Here is a 17818-nt window from a genome sequence, read left to right on the forward strand (position 1 = left end):
GCAAAACATGGGACGTGCTGGAATTTGCCCAGATGTAATGCCCGCACAATATTGGTGGCGTTGTCAGATATCACAAATCCCCAGGAGAGTCTAAGTGGGGTAAGCCACTGGGCGATGATTTCCCTCAGTTTCTCTAAGAGGTTGTCGGCGGTGTGCCTCTTACTGAAACCGGTGATACACAGCGTAGCCTGCCTTGTAACGAGCTGGCGTTTCTGAGATGCTGCTACTGGTGACGCTGCTGCTGTTGCTGCGTAAGGTGATACATCTACCCAGTGGGCTGTCACAGTCATATAGTCCTTAGTCTGCCCTGTTCCACTTGTCCACATGTCCGTGGTTAAGTGGACATTGTGTACAACGGCATTTTTCAGGACACTGAGGACACTTTTTCTGACGTTTCTGTACAGTCTCGGTATCGCCTGCCTAGTGAAGTGGAATCTAGACGGGATTTGGAACCGGGGACACACTACCTCCATCAATTGTCTAAATCCCACTGCACTAATGGCGGATACCGGACGCACGTCTAACACCAACATAGCAGTCAAGGCCTCAGTTATACGTTTTGCTTCAGGATGACTGCTGTCGTACTTCATCCTCCTCGCTAAGGACTGTTGGAGGGTCAATTGTTTAGTAAAAGTAGTGGTGTTCCTACTTCCTCTCTGGGATGATGAACGACTCCCAGCAGCAGCAGCAACAGCAGCAGCGGCAGCAGTAGGCGTAGCAATGCAGGATCCTCCGGAGGAATCCCGGATAGGAGAGTCAGTCATGCCAGTGATATGGCCTGCAGGACTACTTCCGATCCTGACTAAGGAGGAAATTGACGAGGAGGGAGTTGACGGTGTGGTTTGCAGGCGCTTGGATACAACAGGACAACGGGATTTAGGTGTCCCTGGACTGCTTACGGTCTGAGCCAAAGTTTCTGAACTTGACAGTAACTTTTTATGAACGCGCTGCAGGTGCCGTATAAGGGAGGATGTTCCTAGGTGGTTGACGTCCCTACCCCTACTTATTTCACCTTTACATATGGTACATATGGCAAGACAGTTGTTGTCCGGATTTGGATAGAAATATTGCCAGACCAAAGAGGTGGAATGTTTGGTCTTCTGCCCAGGCATGACCGTGATGGGCTTTTTCATCCCACGGACAACAACTGTCTCCCCCGGAGCCTGATTTAAACAAACCACATCACCATCAGAATCCTCCTCGCCAACTTCCTCCTCAGCGCCAGCTACACCAGTATCCTCATCCTGTTGTACTTCAACAGTGACATCTTCAATTTGCATATCAGCAAGTGGACTGTGGGTGCTCCTTTCAGCACTTGCAGGGGGCGTGCAAATGGTGGAAAGAGCCACCTCTTCCCGTCCAGTGCTGGGAAGGTCAGGCATCGCAACCACCACCACACTTGGACTCTCTTTGGGGATTTGTGATATCTTCTTAGAAAGCACAGTTCTTCGCTGTGCTTTTGCCAGCTTAACTCTTTTGATTTTTTTAGTGGGAGGAGTGCTTCCATCGTCATGTGAAGCTGAACCACTAGTCATGAACATACTAGGGATCGACCTTAGCCGTTCCTTGCCACTCCGTGTCGTAAATGGCATATTGGCAAGTTTACGTTTCTCTTCAGCTGATTTAAATGTCTTTTTCAAGGTCATTTTCCTGAACTTTGCCATTTGGGATTGTATGTGCCCTCTACTATGACATTGGGCATCGGCCTTGGCAGACGACGTTGATGGCATGTTATCGTCTATGTCATGACTAGTGGCAGCAGCTTCAGCACTAGGAGGAAGTGGTTCTTGATCTTTCTCTATTTTATTTTTATCGGAGAAAGTTTGGTCCTCCATTTATGTTATATCGATTTGATATATACGTGCGGCTAAACACAGAAAATAAATTTTTTTTTGGTTCGGACTGGAGTGTACTTTGTGGGTTACAGCACCCTTTAACGGTCAAGCCAGCCGGCCCTTTACTTATGACACAGGCGCACTCTTGGCACTACTTTGTTGATGCACGTGCGGCTACTGCGCACACAATTCACAAACACAGAAAATAATTTTTTTTTGGTTTGGACTGGAGTGTACTTTGGGGGTTACAGCACCCTTTAACGGTCAAGCCAGCCGGCCCTTTACTTATGACACAGGCGCACGCTTGGCACTACTTTGTTGATGCACGTGCGGCTACTGCGCACACAATTCACAAACACAGAAAATAAATTTTTTTTGGTTTGGACTGGAGTGTACTTTCGGGGGTTACAGCACCCTTAACGGTCAAGCCAGCCGGCCCTTTACTTATGACACAGGCGCACGCTTGGCACTACTTTGTTGATGCACGTGCGGCTACTGCGCACACAATTCACAAACACAGAAAATAATTTTTTTTTGGTTTGGACTGGAGTGTACTTTCGGGGGTTACAGCACCCTTTAACGGTCAAGCCAGCCGGCCCTTTACTTATGACACAGGCGCACGCTTGGCACTACTTTGTTGATGCACGTGCGGCTACTGCGCACACAATTCACAAACACAGAAAATAATTTTTTTTTAGGTTTGGACTGGAGTGTACTTTCGGGGGTTACAGCACCCTTAACGGTCAAGCCAGCCGGCCCTTTACTTATGACACAGGCGCACGCTTGGCACTACTTTGTTGATGCACGTGCGGCTACTGCGCACACAATTCACAAACACAGAAAATAATTTTTTTTTTGGTTTGGACTGGAGTGTACTTTCGGGGGTTACAGCACCCTTAACGGTCAAGCCAGCCGGCCCTTTACTTATGACACAGGCGCACGCTTGGCACTACTTTGTTGATGCACGTGCGGCTACTGCGCACACAATTCACAAACACAGAAAATAATTTTTTTTTTGGTTTGGACTGGAGTGTACTTTCGGGGGTTACAGCACCCTTAACGGTCAAGCCAGCCGGCCCTTTACTTATGACACAGGCGCACGCTTGACACTACTTTGTTGATGCACGTGCGGCTACTGCGCACACAATTCACAAACACAGAAAATAATTTTTTTTTGGTTTGGACTGGAGTGTACTTTCAGGGGTTACAGCACCCTTTAACGGTCAAGCCAGCCGGCCCTTTACTTATGACACAGGCGCACGCTTGGCACTACTTTGTTGATGCACGTGCGGCTACTGCGCACACAATTCACAAACACAGAAAATAATTTTTTTTTGGTTTGGACTGGAGTGTACTTTCGGGGGTTACAGCACCCTTTAACGGTCAAGCCAGCCGGCCCTTTACTTATGACACAGGGGCACTCTTGGCACTACTTTGTTGATGCACGTGCGGCTACTGCGCACACAATTCACAAACACAGAAAATAATTTTTTTTTAGGTTTGGACTGGAGTGTACTTTCGGGGGTTACAGCACCCTTAACGGTCAAGCCAGCCGGCCCTTTACTTATGACACAGGCGCACGCTTGGCACTACTTTGTTGATGCACGTGCGGCTACTGCGCACACAATTCACAAACACAGAAAATAATTTTTTTTTTGGTTTGGACTGGAGTGTACTTTCGGGGGTTACAGCACCCTTAACGGTCAAGCCAGCCGGCCCTTTACTTATGACACAGGCGCACGCTTGGCACTACTTTGTTGATGCACGTGCGGCTACTGCGCACACAATTCACAAACACAGAAAATAATTTTTTTTTTGGTTTGGACTGGAGTGTACTTTCGGGGGTTACAGCACCCTTAACGGTCAAGCCAGCCGGCCCTTTACTTATGACACAGGCGCACGCTTGACACTACTTTGTTGATGCACGTGCGGCTACTGCGCACACAATTCACAAACACAGAAAATAATTTTTTTTTGGTTTGGACTGGAGTGTACTTTCAGGGGTTACAGCACCCTTTAACGGTCAAGCCAGCCGGCCCTTTACTTATGACACAGGCGCACGCTTGGCACTACTTTGTTGATGCACGTGCGGCTACTGCGCACACAATTCACAAACACAGAAAATAATTTTTTTTTGGTTTGGACTGGAGTGTACTTTCGGGGGTTACAGCACCCTTTAACGGTCAAGCCAGCCGGCCCTTTACTTATGACACAGGGGCACTCTTGGCACTACTTTGTTGATGCACGTGCGGCTACTGCGCACACAATTCACAAACACAGAAAATAATTTTTTTTTAGGTTTGGACAGGAGTGTACTTTCGGGGGTTACAGCACCCTTAACGGTCAAGCCAGCCGGCCCTTTACTTATGACACAGGCGCACGCTTGGCACTACTTTGTTGATGCACGTGCGGCTACTGCGCACACAATTCACAAACACAGAAAATAATTTTTTTTTGGTTTGGACTGGAGTGTACTTTCGGGGGTTACAGCACCCTTTAACGGTCAAGCCAGCCGGCCGTTTACTTATGACACAGGCGCACGCTTGGCACTACTTTGTTGATGCACGTGCGGCTACTGCGCACACAATTCACAAACACAGAAAATAATTTTTTTTTAGGTTTGGACTGGAGTGTACTTTCGGGGGTTACAGCACCCTTAACGGTCAAGCCAGCCGGCCCTTTACTTATGACACAGGCGCACGCTTGGCACTACTTTGTTGATGCACGTGCGGCTACTGCGCACACAATTCACAAACACAGAAAATAATTTTTTTTTTGGTTTGGACTGGAGTGTACTTTCGGGGGTTACAGCACCCTTAACGGTCAAGCCAGCCGGCCCTTTACTTATGACACAGGCGCACGCTTGGCACTACTTTGTTGATGCACGTGCGGCTACTGCGCACACAATTCACAAACACAGAAAATAATTTTTTTTTGGTTTGGACTGGAGTGTACTTTCGGGGGTTACAGCACCCTTTAACGGTCAAGCCAGCCGGCCCTTTACTTATGACACAGGCGCACGCTTGGCACTACTTTGTTGATGCACGTGCGGCTACTGCGCACACAATTCACAAACACAGAAAATAATTTTTTTTTAGGTTTGGACTGGAGTGTACTTTCGGGGGTTACAGCACCCTTAACGGTCAAGCCAGCCGGCCCTTTACTTATGACACAGGCGCACGCTTGGCACTACTTTGTTGATGCACGTGCGGCTACTGCGCACACAATTCACAAACACAGAAAATAATTTTTTTTTTGGTTTGGACTGGAGTGTACTTTCGGGGGTTACAGCACCCTTAACGGTCAAGCCAGCCGGCCCTTTACTTATGACACAGGCGCACGCTTGGCACTACTTTGTTGATGCACGTGCGGCTACTGCGCACACAATTCACAAACACAGAAAATAATTTTTTTTTTGGTTTGGACTGGAGTGTACTTTCGGGGGTTACAGCACCCTTAACGGTCAAGCCAGCCGGCCCTTTACTTATGACACAGGCGCACGCTTGGCACTACTTTGTTGATGCACGTGCGGCTACTGCGCACACAATTCACAAACACAGAAAATATATTATTTTTTTAGCACTTGGGGGGAGCACCCCTGATGGACAGAGCACCCCCTGGACAACACTACAGCACCCCTTTAGGACTGGGACACTGCACAGGACTTTGGAGTGGACACAGCCCCTATGGAGAACTGACTGCACAACACAGTCCAGCCAGCCCCTATGGACTTTGAAGTAGTGGACACAGCCCCTATTAACAACAGCAGCACAGCACAACACAGCCAGCCCCTATGGACTTTGAAGTAGTGGACAACAGCAGCACTACACTACACTACACTACACAGCACTAACTCCCACCCTCCCTCTTCACTGTCCACAGCCGAGTGAGAAAATGGCGCCGACGCGGGTACCTTATATAGGATCCAAAACCCGCGAGACTCGGAAGGCGGGATGATGACGTTTTGCCTCGATGTCAGATCCGAGTCAGGCGGGAAAAGTCGAGCCTGACTCGGATCGGACTCGGATCGGGGGGGCTCGGGGGGGTTCGGATTTCAGAAATCCGAACCCGCTCACCCCTAATATATATATATATATAGCGTTCCCACTAGGCTGTATTAGCGGGGCGCAGCGCCCTGCCCTCTTTCTGGAAGGCAAAAAGCGCCCTGCCCTAACAGCCTGCGGGAACTGTCTTCACCCGCGGGTCGCAGTGTCCCGCGGGTGAAGAAATGGGCGGTGACCCGGTCACCGCCGGAGAATAGACGCCGGGCGCATGCGCCTGGCATCTATTCTCCCTGTCTGCAGGGCTTGGGGGCTGCCCGGCGTGTGTGTAAGTGCCGGGCACGCCCCCAAGAGTGACGAAAAGGGGACGAGTCTTATAGACACGCCCCCTTTTCGATGACCATGCCCCCTTCTCGGTCACGAAAGTGTCCTCTCTAGCTCCGGCGCCCTGCTTCACGCCGGAGCTAGAGCGAACACTATATATATATATATATATATATATGTATATGTATGTATGTGTGTGTGTGTGTGAGTTTCCACTGTCCATTTTGTTAATGGTGAAATGCAACCTGCCCGTTTTGTGATAGATGTGCACCCCGCCTTTTCCACAGCAGACACACACAACGTAAAAAGGGAGGTGGCACAAAGGACCGGGCGCAGCTGCTCAACCCAGCCCCTGGGAGGCACACACAATAGAGTGTGGTACCCAGGGCTCCCACAACATGTCTCCAGCAGCCCAGTCCACACAAGGAGAGGGACACCCAGACATACTGTACAGCTTCCCCCTGTGACTGCGAGACACCAGAGTCAGGACAGCACATGATTTTACCTGAAGGATATAGAGCAGACTGAATGCTTTGGGCCAGTATTGGCGTCAAAACATTCAGATATATCGGCATCAGCTGTGCTGCAGGGCTGATGCGATATGTCTGTGAATGACACAGTTAATAGACATATAATTTTTACACACTCACCGATCATGCTCTACAAATATATTGCCCGTTCAATAGAACAGGCGATATATCTGTCAGTGTGCACCCAGCATTGGTCATATGGGGCTGGTACTTGATATATTTGTTTATAGCTCTTTGTCATAGCAATTTTCCCTATTTCATTTGCTATTTAAACCATACCCACATTATGCAAACCACACCTCCAACATTATTGCCACGCCCATTTTTAAAATTCCGTTCACTGGTAGAAAAACTGGGCCACTTGCTCTTGTTTGCCCCCTAGGCTGAAAGTTGCCAGCCAGCCCCTGGTTTGCAGGCATCTCGATTCTTGGTAAATTTGCAAGCTGCAACTTTTAGGTGAAAAGTACTTCCGAGTTTGCCAGATGGTGATAAGATTCGAGTTTGCTATCTCACCCGAGTTGTACGAGTGAGAAGAGAGGAATCTCTCTTTAACTCACCCGACTTTGCCTTTAGTCAATTAGCGAGTTGAAAATCATGCCGAAACTCTCCTGAGATTGGCATCTCCACCAAACTCAATTCTTAGTAAATTTACCCCCTGTACTAAGGGTATCAGGGTCTCATTCAGACCCGCTCGTTAGCGCTGTATGCTCGCAAGCGGGTCGATGGTGCCCAAGTGCGCATGCGCGAGACCCGGCGAGCGACGGGGAAGCCGTCGCTCGGGGTCTCGCACCAAAGGAGGCGTGCTGTCGATGGTGAGTGACAGCACGCCCCCTTTGGTGGGCGTGCCAGGGGCGTGGCTGCCAGACGGAGGCGTTCCCGTGGGAACGCCTACCGTCTGGGTCCGGCCCCACTGACATCACTAGTGATGTCAGTGGGAGTGATTTTGGCTCTGATAGAGCCAAAATCACTCCAGGGCTTGCAGTCACCGAGACCCTGCCGCAGGGTCTTCTTGACCATCGCGACCATCATCATGGACGCTTGCATAAGCTGTGGGTGGTAACCCACAGCTATACGAGCATCCAAGAGGCCGCTCCAACTTTAGGAAGCCCGGCCCTGATTCAGAGCGAGCGCTCTGGTCAGAGCGTCCGGCTCTGAATCAGACCCTCAGTTGTTCCACTTACTTTCAGCTCTCAAATGCTGAGGACAGCTAATGAGTAGACATAAATGAGGACTAACAAGGCAGAAACATAGAATACTTTTTATATTTCCTTGTTAGATCCATTAATATGATTCAGTGGAGAAAGGCATCCCAACAATCCCTGACTGAAGGGTCGGAGAGTAATAATAAATAACAACACATGGATTTCAATATGTATCTATAAATAGTATCAAATAAAGTCCCTGGTAGGCGTCTGTCTGTGTGTTCGGGTAATCTCGAGAACCACTGGACGTACTTTGATGCAGTTGTCACTATTCTATAGAGCATGTGTGGTGGAAGGTTTAGGTGAATGACACATTAATGGATGACAACAGGGAGCTGAGCAGTGATGAATTTAGTGAAGCAAGCCAATGAAAGAACGGACGCCCGAGCGATTTCTTGGCTTACGCTGCCCTGTCCGCCCTGTTTACTGATACAAAATGTCAGTTTTTCTCTTTTATTGCCGTTACTATTTCATTTATGTGAAAAATTATTCTTTCATTTCAAACGAGTCCAATTCCCGGTATGACTCTGCTTCGGCAAGACAATAAATAAAGCACAGGGACAGACACGTAACGTGGCTGTAGTTGACCTAAGTGGAGACTGATTTTCTCATGGACAGCGTTACGTGGCCCTTTTGCGTGTCACGACAAAACTAAATCTTTTCATGTTGACGCCATGAGGAAAAACCACTAATGTCGTCTATAAGGCAGTCTTATAAGACCTCGGTTAAAAAAGACTATCACTGCCAATTCAAAATTTCTCCCATGGGAAGCCGGGGTGGGTTGCTGATGGTAACGCCGGCTTGCATGGCAATCACCACAAACGACCGCTCTCTCGGTAAGAGCAGTCCTTCGCGATGGAGGAATTTCGAGGTCTATGATGGCATCCGGGATTTTATGCGCGCTGCGGTTGGGTGCTAGGAAGGATCTGATCGGATCCCTCTCACCACACTCTGCAGAAAGAAGCCCAAAGGCTTCTATGGATAATGCCATCAGAAAAATGGCGTTACCCACTGGAACCAAGCCCCGCAGTGCATCGCATTTCGGGGCTTGGGGTTTGACCCCATTTCTCACCGTGCAGCAACCCGCTCTCTGTTTCTGTGGATAACGTACTGTAAGTTATTTTTTGGCATTTGCTATGTGCAATGCAAACATTTCCACTCTACAACTCACCTTTTCATGTGCAATCACATTCTCCAATGTCAGACGGAAACTGTCACTGCCCGAACAATCGCTCAGAGACCCCATCACTGACCCAGGGGATAGGGAAGTTCTAAAGGCAACAGGACTCTCAGAAGGTATCACTGGGATGTGATCGGCTGGGGCAGTCATTGGTGAAGGGGTCTCACTCTCTGTGATATAAGCAGGATTAGGATCACTAAAATCCCGGTCATCCATATGCCAGCTTGTCTCAGAATCTATTAACCTGTGGAAAACAGAGTAGTGTATTAGCTTAAGCTTTCATAGTTTTCGCACTTGCGATCCAACCTGAATCAGGCCCCATATTGCAGTCTCTAAGCAGTACCATGTGTATAGCATCATTTACCGCAAAAATAATTGGTGTATGAGGACACATCTCTAAATTGTATGCAAACCTCCACTCGTCACCTCTACTCAAATAAAATGTATACAGCCATAACAAAGTGCTAAGTACCCACTGATATTACTACAGAATACCCTAAAACCGGGATCGGTATGAAATACCGCCGGACGCTGGAAGACCGGCAGTGAAGATCCCGACAGGTAAGTTTTTAAAGTATTCACTAACCTAACCCCCCGCTAAGCTTAACCCCCATTTAGGGGTGCCTAACCCTAACCTCCTCCCCAAGTTCCTATCCCTAACCCCCACCCCTGTAAGTGCCCAACCCTAACCCCCCCTTCCCCGCAGCCTAAACCTAAGTCTCCCGGGTAGGGTGCCTAACCCTAAGTCCCCCCCGGGAGCCCCTAACCTAACCCTCCCCCTGCGTCTGTCTGCTCCCGGCGCCCGGCTTACCTTTGATCGGTATGCCGGGTGTCGGGCTCCCGATGTAGCTAAAATGACAGGTGTCAGGATTTCAGCACCTGTCAGTAGACCCCTGCTGGGATTAGACAGTCGGGATGCCGATGGTTGGCATTTCGACCGTCAACATCCCGACTGCCATCCCTAAAACCACCTAAAACTGTAAAACCTAAAAAAACTGTTTTGTTAGGAACAACAACAAAAAAAGGGAGATAATCATTGTCTTTGAGATGACTAACCCATAAACCCACTTTTGGTAATTTAAGTCAGAAAGACTAAGAGGTCTATTCATTATTTTAATTATCAGGGGGACCCCGATATTTAACATACTAACTCGACGCGAGCACCGGAGCAATTCATCATTGCTCCGGCGCGGTGACAGCTGATCTGAAAATCACCTGTCTCCCCGAAGTGCTTCACTGCGTCTTTCGGATTCCTCTTTTCAACCCGGGACTCCTTCCCATAGGGAAGGAGCGGGTTGCAAGACGCAAGCGAGAGTAAACGCCATCTGAAGATGGCGAATGCTCCCACGGTCAAGGTAACGAAAATATTGTATTTTTCGGAGCTTGTTAAATTCTGTCCCCGCACTAATATATGGCTTTTCCATTGTATGAATGAATTCAAATAATCTTGTCCCATAATATTATCCCACTAGTGACAAAATAAAATCTTGTTTTTATGTAAGATCTTATAAAGCCACCATGAGACTACCATAAAACTAGGCAATCTGTGCAAAAATATATATTTGCATGCTGTAGGCCTGCACTTTTTTGCCCTATAGTACATGAGCCCTTTAGCTGCATACACACACAACGATGTTAGTAACCAAAGATTTTAGTGAACGATTTTCGTTCAGATTTTCCCTTGAAAAAGTGAACGAAAATCGTTCACTAAAAATCGTTGGTTACTAAAATAATGACCGATTTTCAAAAATGATGAACGATTTTTTTAATCATGCATACAGTGAATGGAAATTGTTCATCGTTTATCGTTCATTCTGCACAACATGAATGATTTTCTGAATGAAAATCGTTTGTTGGACAGTCAGATTGGGCGATGAGCTACAAACGTGAAGGCGCATGAACGATTATCGTTCATCGTTCACCTCAAAAAGATGAACGATTTAACGATAACAACGTCGTTATAGTTAAATCGTTCAAAAAATCGTTGTGTGTGTGCGCACCTTTAAACTTTACATCCACATTAAACACAGTTGAACATTTGTACTTACTTTCGTTTGTCAAGGGCACGCTGCTGACGGCAAAGGAGGAGAGCAAGCGTACAGATGATAATGAGAAGCACGGCACAGCTGGCAGCCACTCCTCCGTAGATACCAGGCTTGCTGATAGCCACCTGGCATTTTGCCCCCGTGTACCAGAACTGGCTTGATGATCCGCAACTACGGGAAGGAAGAGGGAAATCAGGTGTAAGTATATAGATGAAGAGGTCAACACAGAGGAATAAGGTGAAGGACAGGACAGAAGAGCCGTGATTAAATATGTGACGTTATATAAAAAGGGCTTGGAAAGATTTCTGTTGGTTCTAAGGGCCTGATTCAGAGCCGCTCGTAAGTGGCCGCTCGTTCGCTCTGAGCGATGTTCGCACATCTGCGCATGCGTATGGGTTGTAATGCGCATGCACCAACCAGTCAGTGCGGTCAGAAATTGTGTGCTCGCAAAATAGCGAATGCCTGCTAATTTGAGTGACAGGATGAGGCTTTTGTGGGTGGTAACAGGGGAAGGTGCTTGAAAACGGGGAGTGGAGATCAGAACGCAGGCGTGCCAAACGGTCAAAACGGGCGTTTTAAGGGTGTGCATAATTAACAAAGCAGCGTCACCGACCACGTCAGTTGGGTGTCTTATAGCCAGAACTGCTCGCATGATTGCGGTAGGAAAATGCTACCACAAGAATAGCGAGCAGTTCAGACGCCGTTCGATGTACTCGATTAATCTAATAAATAGCGGAGATGACGTATGATGTGAGCGGCCAAGGGGCGTCTTTACAAAATAGCGAGCGCATGTTTCGGACGCTCGTTCAGACATAGAGGTGTCAACAGACCGCAAAGAGCGAGCGCTCAATTTAAATAGCCGGCCCCTTTTTCTGAACGAGCGAGCGCAAATAGCGTCCGGCTCTGAATCAGGCCCTAAGGGCACAGTGGGTTCATTCAGATTCTAAAAATAAGATCTACAATAGCTAAATCCATAAAACTACCAGATGCTTATTATCTAATAAGAGACGGGAGGGGTCATATATGGGAAGATCTCTAGTTTAATTTGCAAATTCATCCATAATGGATTATGTATTGACTTTTATGCACAACATGACATATTATTATTATTATTATTATTATTATTATTATTATTATTATTATTATTGTGCAGCAATGAACAGAGAATATTAATCATTCACAGCAGTCACCTGCCAATTGACCTACGCATGAGTTTTTTAGATTGTGGCAGGAGCCTAGAGTACCCGTAGGAAACACACGCAAACATGGAGAGAAGATACAAACTCCACACAGACAGGGAAGGCGGACTCTATCACAGCTGGTGAACACACACTGAGTGTATGCCGCCCTCCCACCTTGCTGTTGCTGAGGGAAGGGGGAGGCTGCGTACCTGCGTGCAGGAAGCATTTGGCAAAGTTGGAATAGCCTTGGCCCCGGGATTCTTCTTTTGAGTCCTGCACACTGGGAGCTGGCCAGATGGAATCGGTATGAAATACCGCCGTCCCTCTGGCCGTCAGTTCAAATCCCGTCTGCGGCAGGCCGACTAAAGCAGAGATCCCGGCAGCGGAAGCCCGACAGCACTAGAAATCCAGATTGTCCGTAGGTAAGTAAATACTAACCTAACCGGGGGGTGCCTAACCCTAAGTCCCCCCCGGGTGCCTAAACCTAACCCTCCCCCCCCCCGCGGCTGTCCGCTCTCGGCGCCCAGCATCCCTTCGATCGGGATGCCGGGCGCCTGTCTCCCGGCGTCGGGAAAATGACAGGCGTCTAGTTATAGATGCCTGTCATTTAACCCTCACCGGGATAAAGCAGTCGGGAAGCCGGTTGTCGGCATTAAGACAGCCGGTTTCCTGATTGCATCCCGGCCAGATAGCTGTGTGCAAGGAACATTTGTCTTGCTCCCATTTGCGCCCTCTGCAAGCTGGCGCCCTACATGCCCGTGTGTGTAAACCAGAATATATGGTGTGCTGGCACTGCACAGAGATAGGGACCTGGCCAGGAACTGAACTCATGACTCCAGAGATTATGTGTCCGGTGTGCTTAGAATGATCCAGGGGTCGTAACGTATCACAGCTTAGTAATCAAACACCATGAATACATACTCCGGGTACATCGTCCAGAGTGTATATATGAAATGTCATGTCTTTGTTTATTTTTATTTACTTGCTTAGATTACTGATCTGTAGTTTCAAGTTTTTGGTAAATGAAGCCAGAAGGACATTTTTGGGGCACAAACATGCAAAACTGTTACAGCATAACTTGTAGAACTAGATAACCTGTTAAACAGCCAAACAGAGGAACAACAAGGAACATAACTCATAACATAAATGATTTGCTATAGAGCATTTTTAGCGAGTTTAGCACACAATAATTATATGGAGGTTTAAGGAACAAAATAGGAGGAACAGAAGGTATGGGTGACCTCTGGTAGAGTGCAAGTAAATTTGGAAGGAAGTAATGAAGATTGGACCTACTAGCAGCTGGGTCCTCTGTTTGTGACCATACACCGTCCGTTGTTGCAGTTTATGAAATCCTTGTTATATCTGCTGCAGTTGGTCACACACAAGAAGCCATTCAAGGAACGAATACCATAAAAATATTGCTGAAATTCTGCAGGGATTATCTCCAGTTCAGAACAGAAATCTGTAGGGGAGAGAGTGATAGACATCCCTGAATAAATACATTTATGGAGGCCGAACCGCACATCAAGACGGTTAAATACTTAAATATTGGAAGCAGTACAAAATTTTTCTTCTACTTTTGTGCAAATAGAAGTAACAACATTTTGCACATAAAGGGCCTGTTTACGATATTTACGCTGTTGCAATCGCAACTGCTATCCGATGACGTGCAACAGCGTAAACATCGGTAACATCGACGCAGCCAGGCAGCAATGCAGCTTTAGAGTGAAGCTGACCTGTCTCGAACACTGCGGCTCTCCTGATGCACTGAGAGCTCTCACACTGCGAAGGCTTATTTATGCACGCCCATGAAACGGACATTAAACGGTCCCGACAGGCCTGCGTTTGTCTAGACACTGTTACCTCCCCAAAGCGCTGACAACCTGTCACTTACTTTGCGAATTAACCTCTGTGTGAGCGTCATCGCAAAGTAATCACTGCGCATATACAGTACAGATTTCACGCATTTGCAATGGCTAGCAATTGCTCGATATGTGGTGAATATCGGCATTACATAAATCTCTGCCAAAAGTCATGAATCATCGTCTTATACTGTAGCTCGTATGTTTTTCTCAGCAAAACCCCACTGCTTACCCAATATCCTATAGTGACAAATACACAAATATCCTGGATGTAATTACAAAGTTTAGATACTGGAGAAATAACCTCATTGTCTTTCAGATGGACACTTTCATAGTTTCTGTATCAGCTGGAACTGGTCCTGCTGTGGAATCAGGACCAGCACAAGTTCAGCGTGTAATATAAGATGAAAACCTAAATTATACAGTACGAATGATAAAATACATGTATAAATTAAAGCGGCCCATAACCTGTGCGATTTTTTGCACGATGTACACTATTTAGATCGATCATAACGATCAATCGTGCACATCGTGTGTTGTTTTGGTATGCTTGCGATGCCGTTGCGCATCCCCGCCATCGTATAGTTGGATCGTACATCTTACAGAAAAAACGTAAGATTGCGATCTATTGTGTAGGATGTATTATGATGAATGCATGATCGTAGCGATCAATCGTACACTATTTGACCACATCGTATGGAGACTTTCAAAGGAAGGATCGCAAGGGCAATCGTACATCAACACATCGTGAGGTTTCTAATCGCACTGTGTATGGCCGGTTTAAGAATCATGAAGGAAGAGTGTAGTAGTGCACTACTTGCCATAAACCGCATCCTAATGAAATTGCAGTAACCTCTAAAATGACTAAAGAATGACGTTCTCACTGATGTGCTCGCAACCGGGTCGATGGGTAGCCCTTCGTACGCGCAGCGGCCGCACTGCATGTGCACAAGCCCCGGAGTGAGAGAGAAACTCTCTGGCTCCGGAGCTCGCTACAAAAGGGGCGACTGTCGATGTTGATCGACAGCTCGCCCCGTTTTGTAGACGGACCGGGGGGGTGGTTTCCAAAACGGAGGTGTTCCTTAAACACCTACCGTTTTGTGGGCGGCCGCACTGACATCATCAGTGATGTCAGTGGGGAGCTTCCTGCTCCATCAGAGCAGAAAGCTCCCTGGGGCTTGCGGTTGCCGAGACCCAACCTTAGGGTCTGATCACAAGCCCCGATGGTCGCGATGGTGATCACCATCGCGACCATCAACCTGGTCGGTCGTTAAGCTGTGGGTGGTAATGACCAGGAGGCCACTAACGAAGCGGCCGCCCTCGTTCAGAGAGAGCGATCGCTTCTTGCGACCGCCTCTGAATGAGGGCCTGAGAGTGGTTTGCATCCCTCCATGACATTATGAGTTATGTATACCAGGCTCCAAGATAGTCACACAGCTACAGTACTGATCGTGTTCAAGGGATAAATCTGACCCATAACCAACTGCTGCCCAACTCCTGCAGACATATTTAATTCTATTTCTTAAAAAGAAAATGTTGCTGCCAATTTTATGAAATAATAAAAAATGACTGACAAAACATTGAAATGTGCTTCTTTCTTTTTATTGTCACTAAATTTACTGACGGATAGAAATCCTGCTACTAAATATTACTGCTTTAATACCGAAAATCCGAGTCTGACCCGGAGGTTGGAACAGTGGGCCTGATTCAGACCCGCTCGTGGGCGCTCAGCGCTCGCTAGCGGGTCGATGGTCGGGAAGTACGCATGCGTGGCGTGTGCGAGCCCCGGAGCGAGTGAGAAATCACTCGCTCCAGGGCTCTCTACAAGACGGGGCGGCTGTCGATGTTGATCGACAGCTCGCCCCGTTTTGTAGGCGGGTTGGGGGGGTGGTTGCACAAATGGAGGCGTTCCCGAAGGAATGCCCGCTGTTTGTGGGCAGCCCTACTGTTAGAGCAGGAAGTTCACTGGGGCTTGTGGTGGACGAGATCCTACCACAAGTGTCTCGTCGCAATCCCAATGGTCGCGATAATCGTGACCATCGCCAGGCCGCCCGCACAAGCTGTGGGTGGTAACCCACAGCGATGTGAGCGGCCTGGAGGCTGATTTTTTTTTTTTAAATCCGCCCTGATTCAGAGCGAGCGCTCGCAAATAGCGAGTGTCTCTGAATCAGGACCAGGGTTCCAATCCAGATCAGACCCGGAATTTCCCCGGGGCCGACCCAGGATATTCCTGAGTGGGCGCCGTTTACATCGGAGCCGAGTCTGCAGAGACCTGGCTCTTCCGGTGTTAAAGTGGATGCTTGGAGATGACGTCATCTCCAAGCGCCACTGAAGCCAGCCAATCGACAGGCAAGCAGCACGATCCAGGTCATCGTGACCCGGATCGTGCCATTTACACTGCAGGGTTTCACGGGTTATTCCCGTGCTAAACCCTGCAGGTTACGTGGATTGAATTGCCGGGTCACTCCACCCCGACAATCCAACCCTGTCCCCTTTTACACCAAGGAGCTTCCAGGTTAACCCTGCAATAACCCGGGTTTTAGTTCTGGTGTAAAAGGGGTATATGTTGCAACTAGAAAACACCCAGTTATTCCCAAAAATTGACAATATTTTATTTTATTCTATTAACTACTGTGCATTCTTTCCTGCCATCCTTTTTTTTTTCATTACATACATACAGTATTTGACCATTTTATATGCTATTATTCGGAGGAATATGCCTATGTCATACAACACAGGTTCTCAAACTCGGTCCTCAGGACCCCAAACAGTGCATGTTTTCCAGGTCTCATGACAGAATCGCAATTGAAATAATTAGCTTCACCTGTGGATCTTTTAAAATGTGTCAGTGAGTAATGACAACACCTGTGCACCTGCTGGGTGACCTGCAAAACATGAACTGTGTGGGGTCCTGAGGACCGAGTTTGAGAACGACTGTCATACAAGATAAGCAATCAGTTGCTCCGGTTCTACTAAACTGATAAACATTTAGTTACCTGATATAACGACTTCATTGCTGATCATCGTTCTGCTTGAATTAAAGCACAAGATACCTGAAAATCAAAGATTTACAATTTTCATATTGAATGTTTTTTTTCCCCCCAAACCATTAGTAGTATGTGATAATATTGGATTTATTACGTGGGCCTATTACGCTATATCACAAGAAATATTAGTAATCAGCCACCAATTGTTATTGCTGTAATGTAGCTTTATGCACAAATAACTGCTGTGGATTTCCCTATGGGGTATACTCAATTTGTTTTATGATTTGCTGCAAAAGAGTTCAGGAACTAACTGAGTGTTACTCTGTAATAGGTTATCTTCTCAGGATTTTCTTGTCTTTTATAATGGATTTCATGTGCTGTTTGTTATTATCTATCAATTAACCTTTTTTTATTTTGCAATCTGTGAATTTAAAATATAATAAAATTCTGGTTGCATGCAACGCTCTTTTTTTAACCTGGATGATCCTCTACTCACCTTCGCTTAACACGTCTGAAGTGCAATTGGCTTGTCCAAAAAGTTCATAAAGCGCTTTCACTGCCTCTGCGAGTTGTTCCAGGACCCTGTTAGCGTCAACACTCAGACGTACTCCATGATCCACCCGGATACTGCCTTTACTAAGAGGGAGGGAGGAATTAATAATATATTGGAA

The 17818-nt window shown here is 47.3% G+C and overlaps 1 protein-coding gene across 1 annotated transcript in view; it reads right to left on the reverse strand.

The window, feature by feature from the left end:
• LOC148507484 (uncharacterized) overlaps positions 1–17818 on the reverse strand; it is a 94853-nt gene that overhangs the window by 18204 nt on the left and 58831 nt on the right. Inside the window, 5 exon segments of the mRNA XM_088446119.1 lie at positions 9064–9316; positions 11121–11288; positions 13592–13760; positions 17157–17213; positions 17644–17783. Of these exon segments, the coding sequence (XP_088302245.1) occupies positions 9064–9316; positions 11121–11288; positions 13592–13760; positions 17157–17213; positions 17644–17783 (787 nt within the window).

Source organism: Taudactylus pleione, unplaced genomic scaffold (assembly GCF_031769625.1).
Source record: "Taudactylus pleione unplaced genomic scaffold, aTauple2 ptg000393l, whole genome shotgun sequence".
NCBI lineage: Eukaryota > Metazoa > Chordata > Amphibia > Anura > Myobatrachidae > Taudactylus > Taudactylus pleione.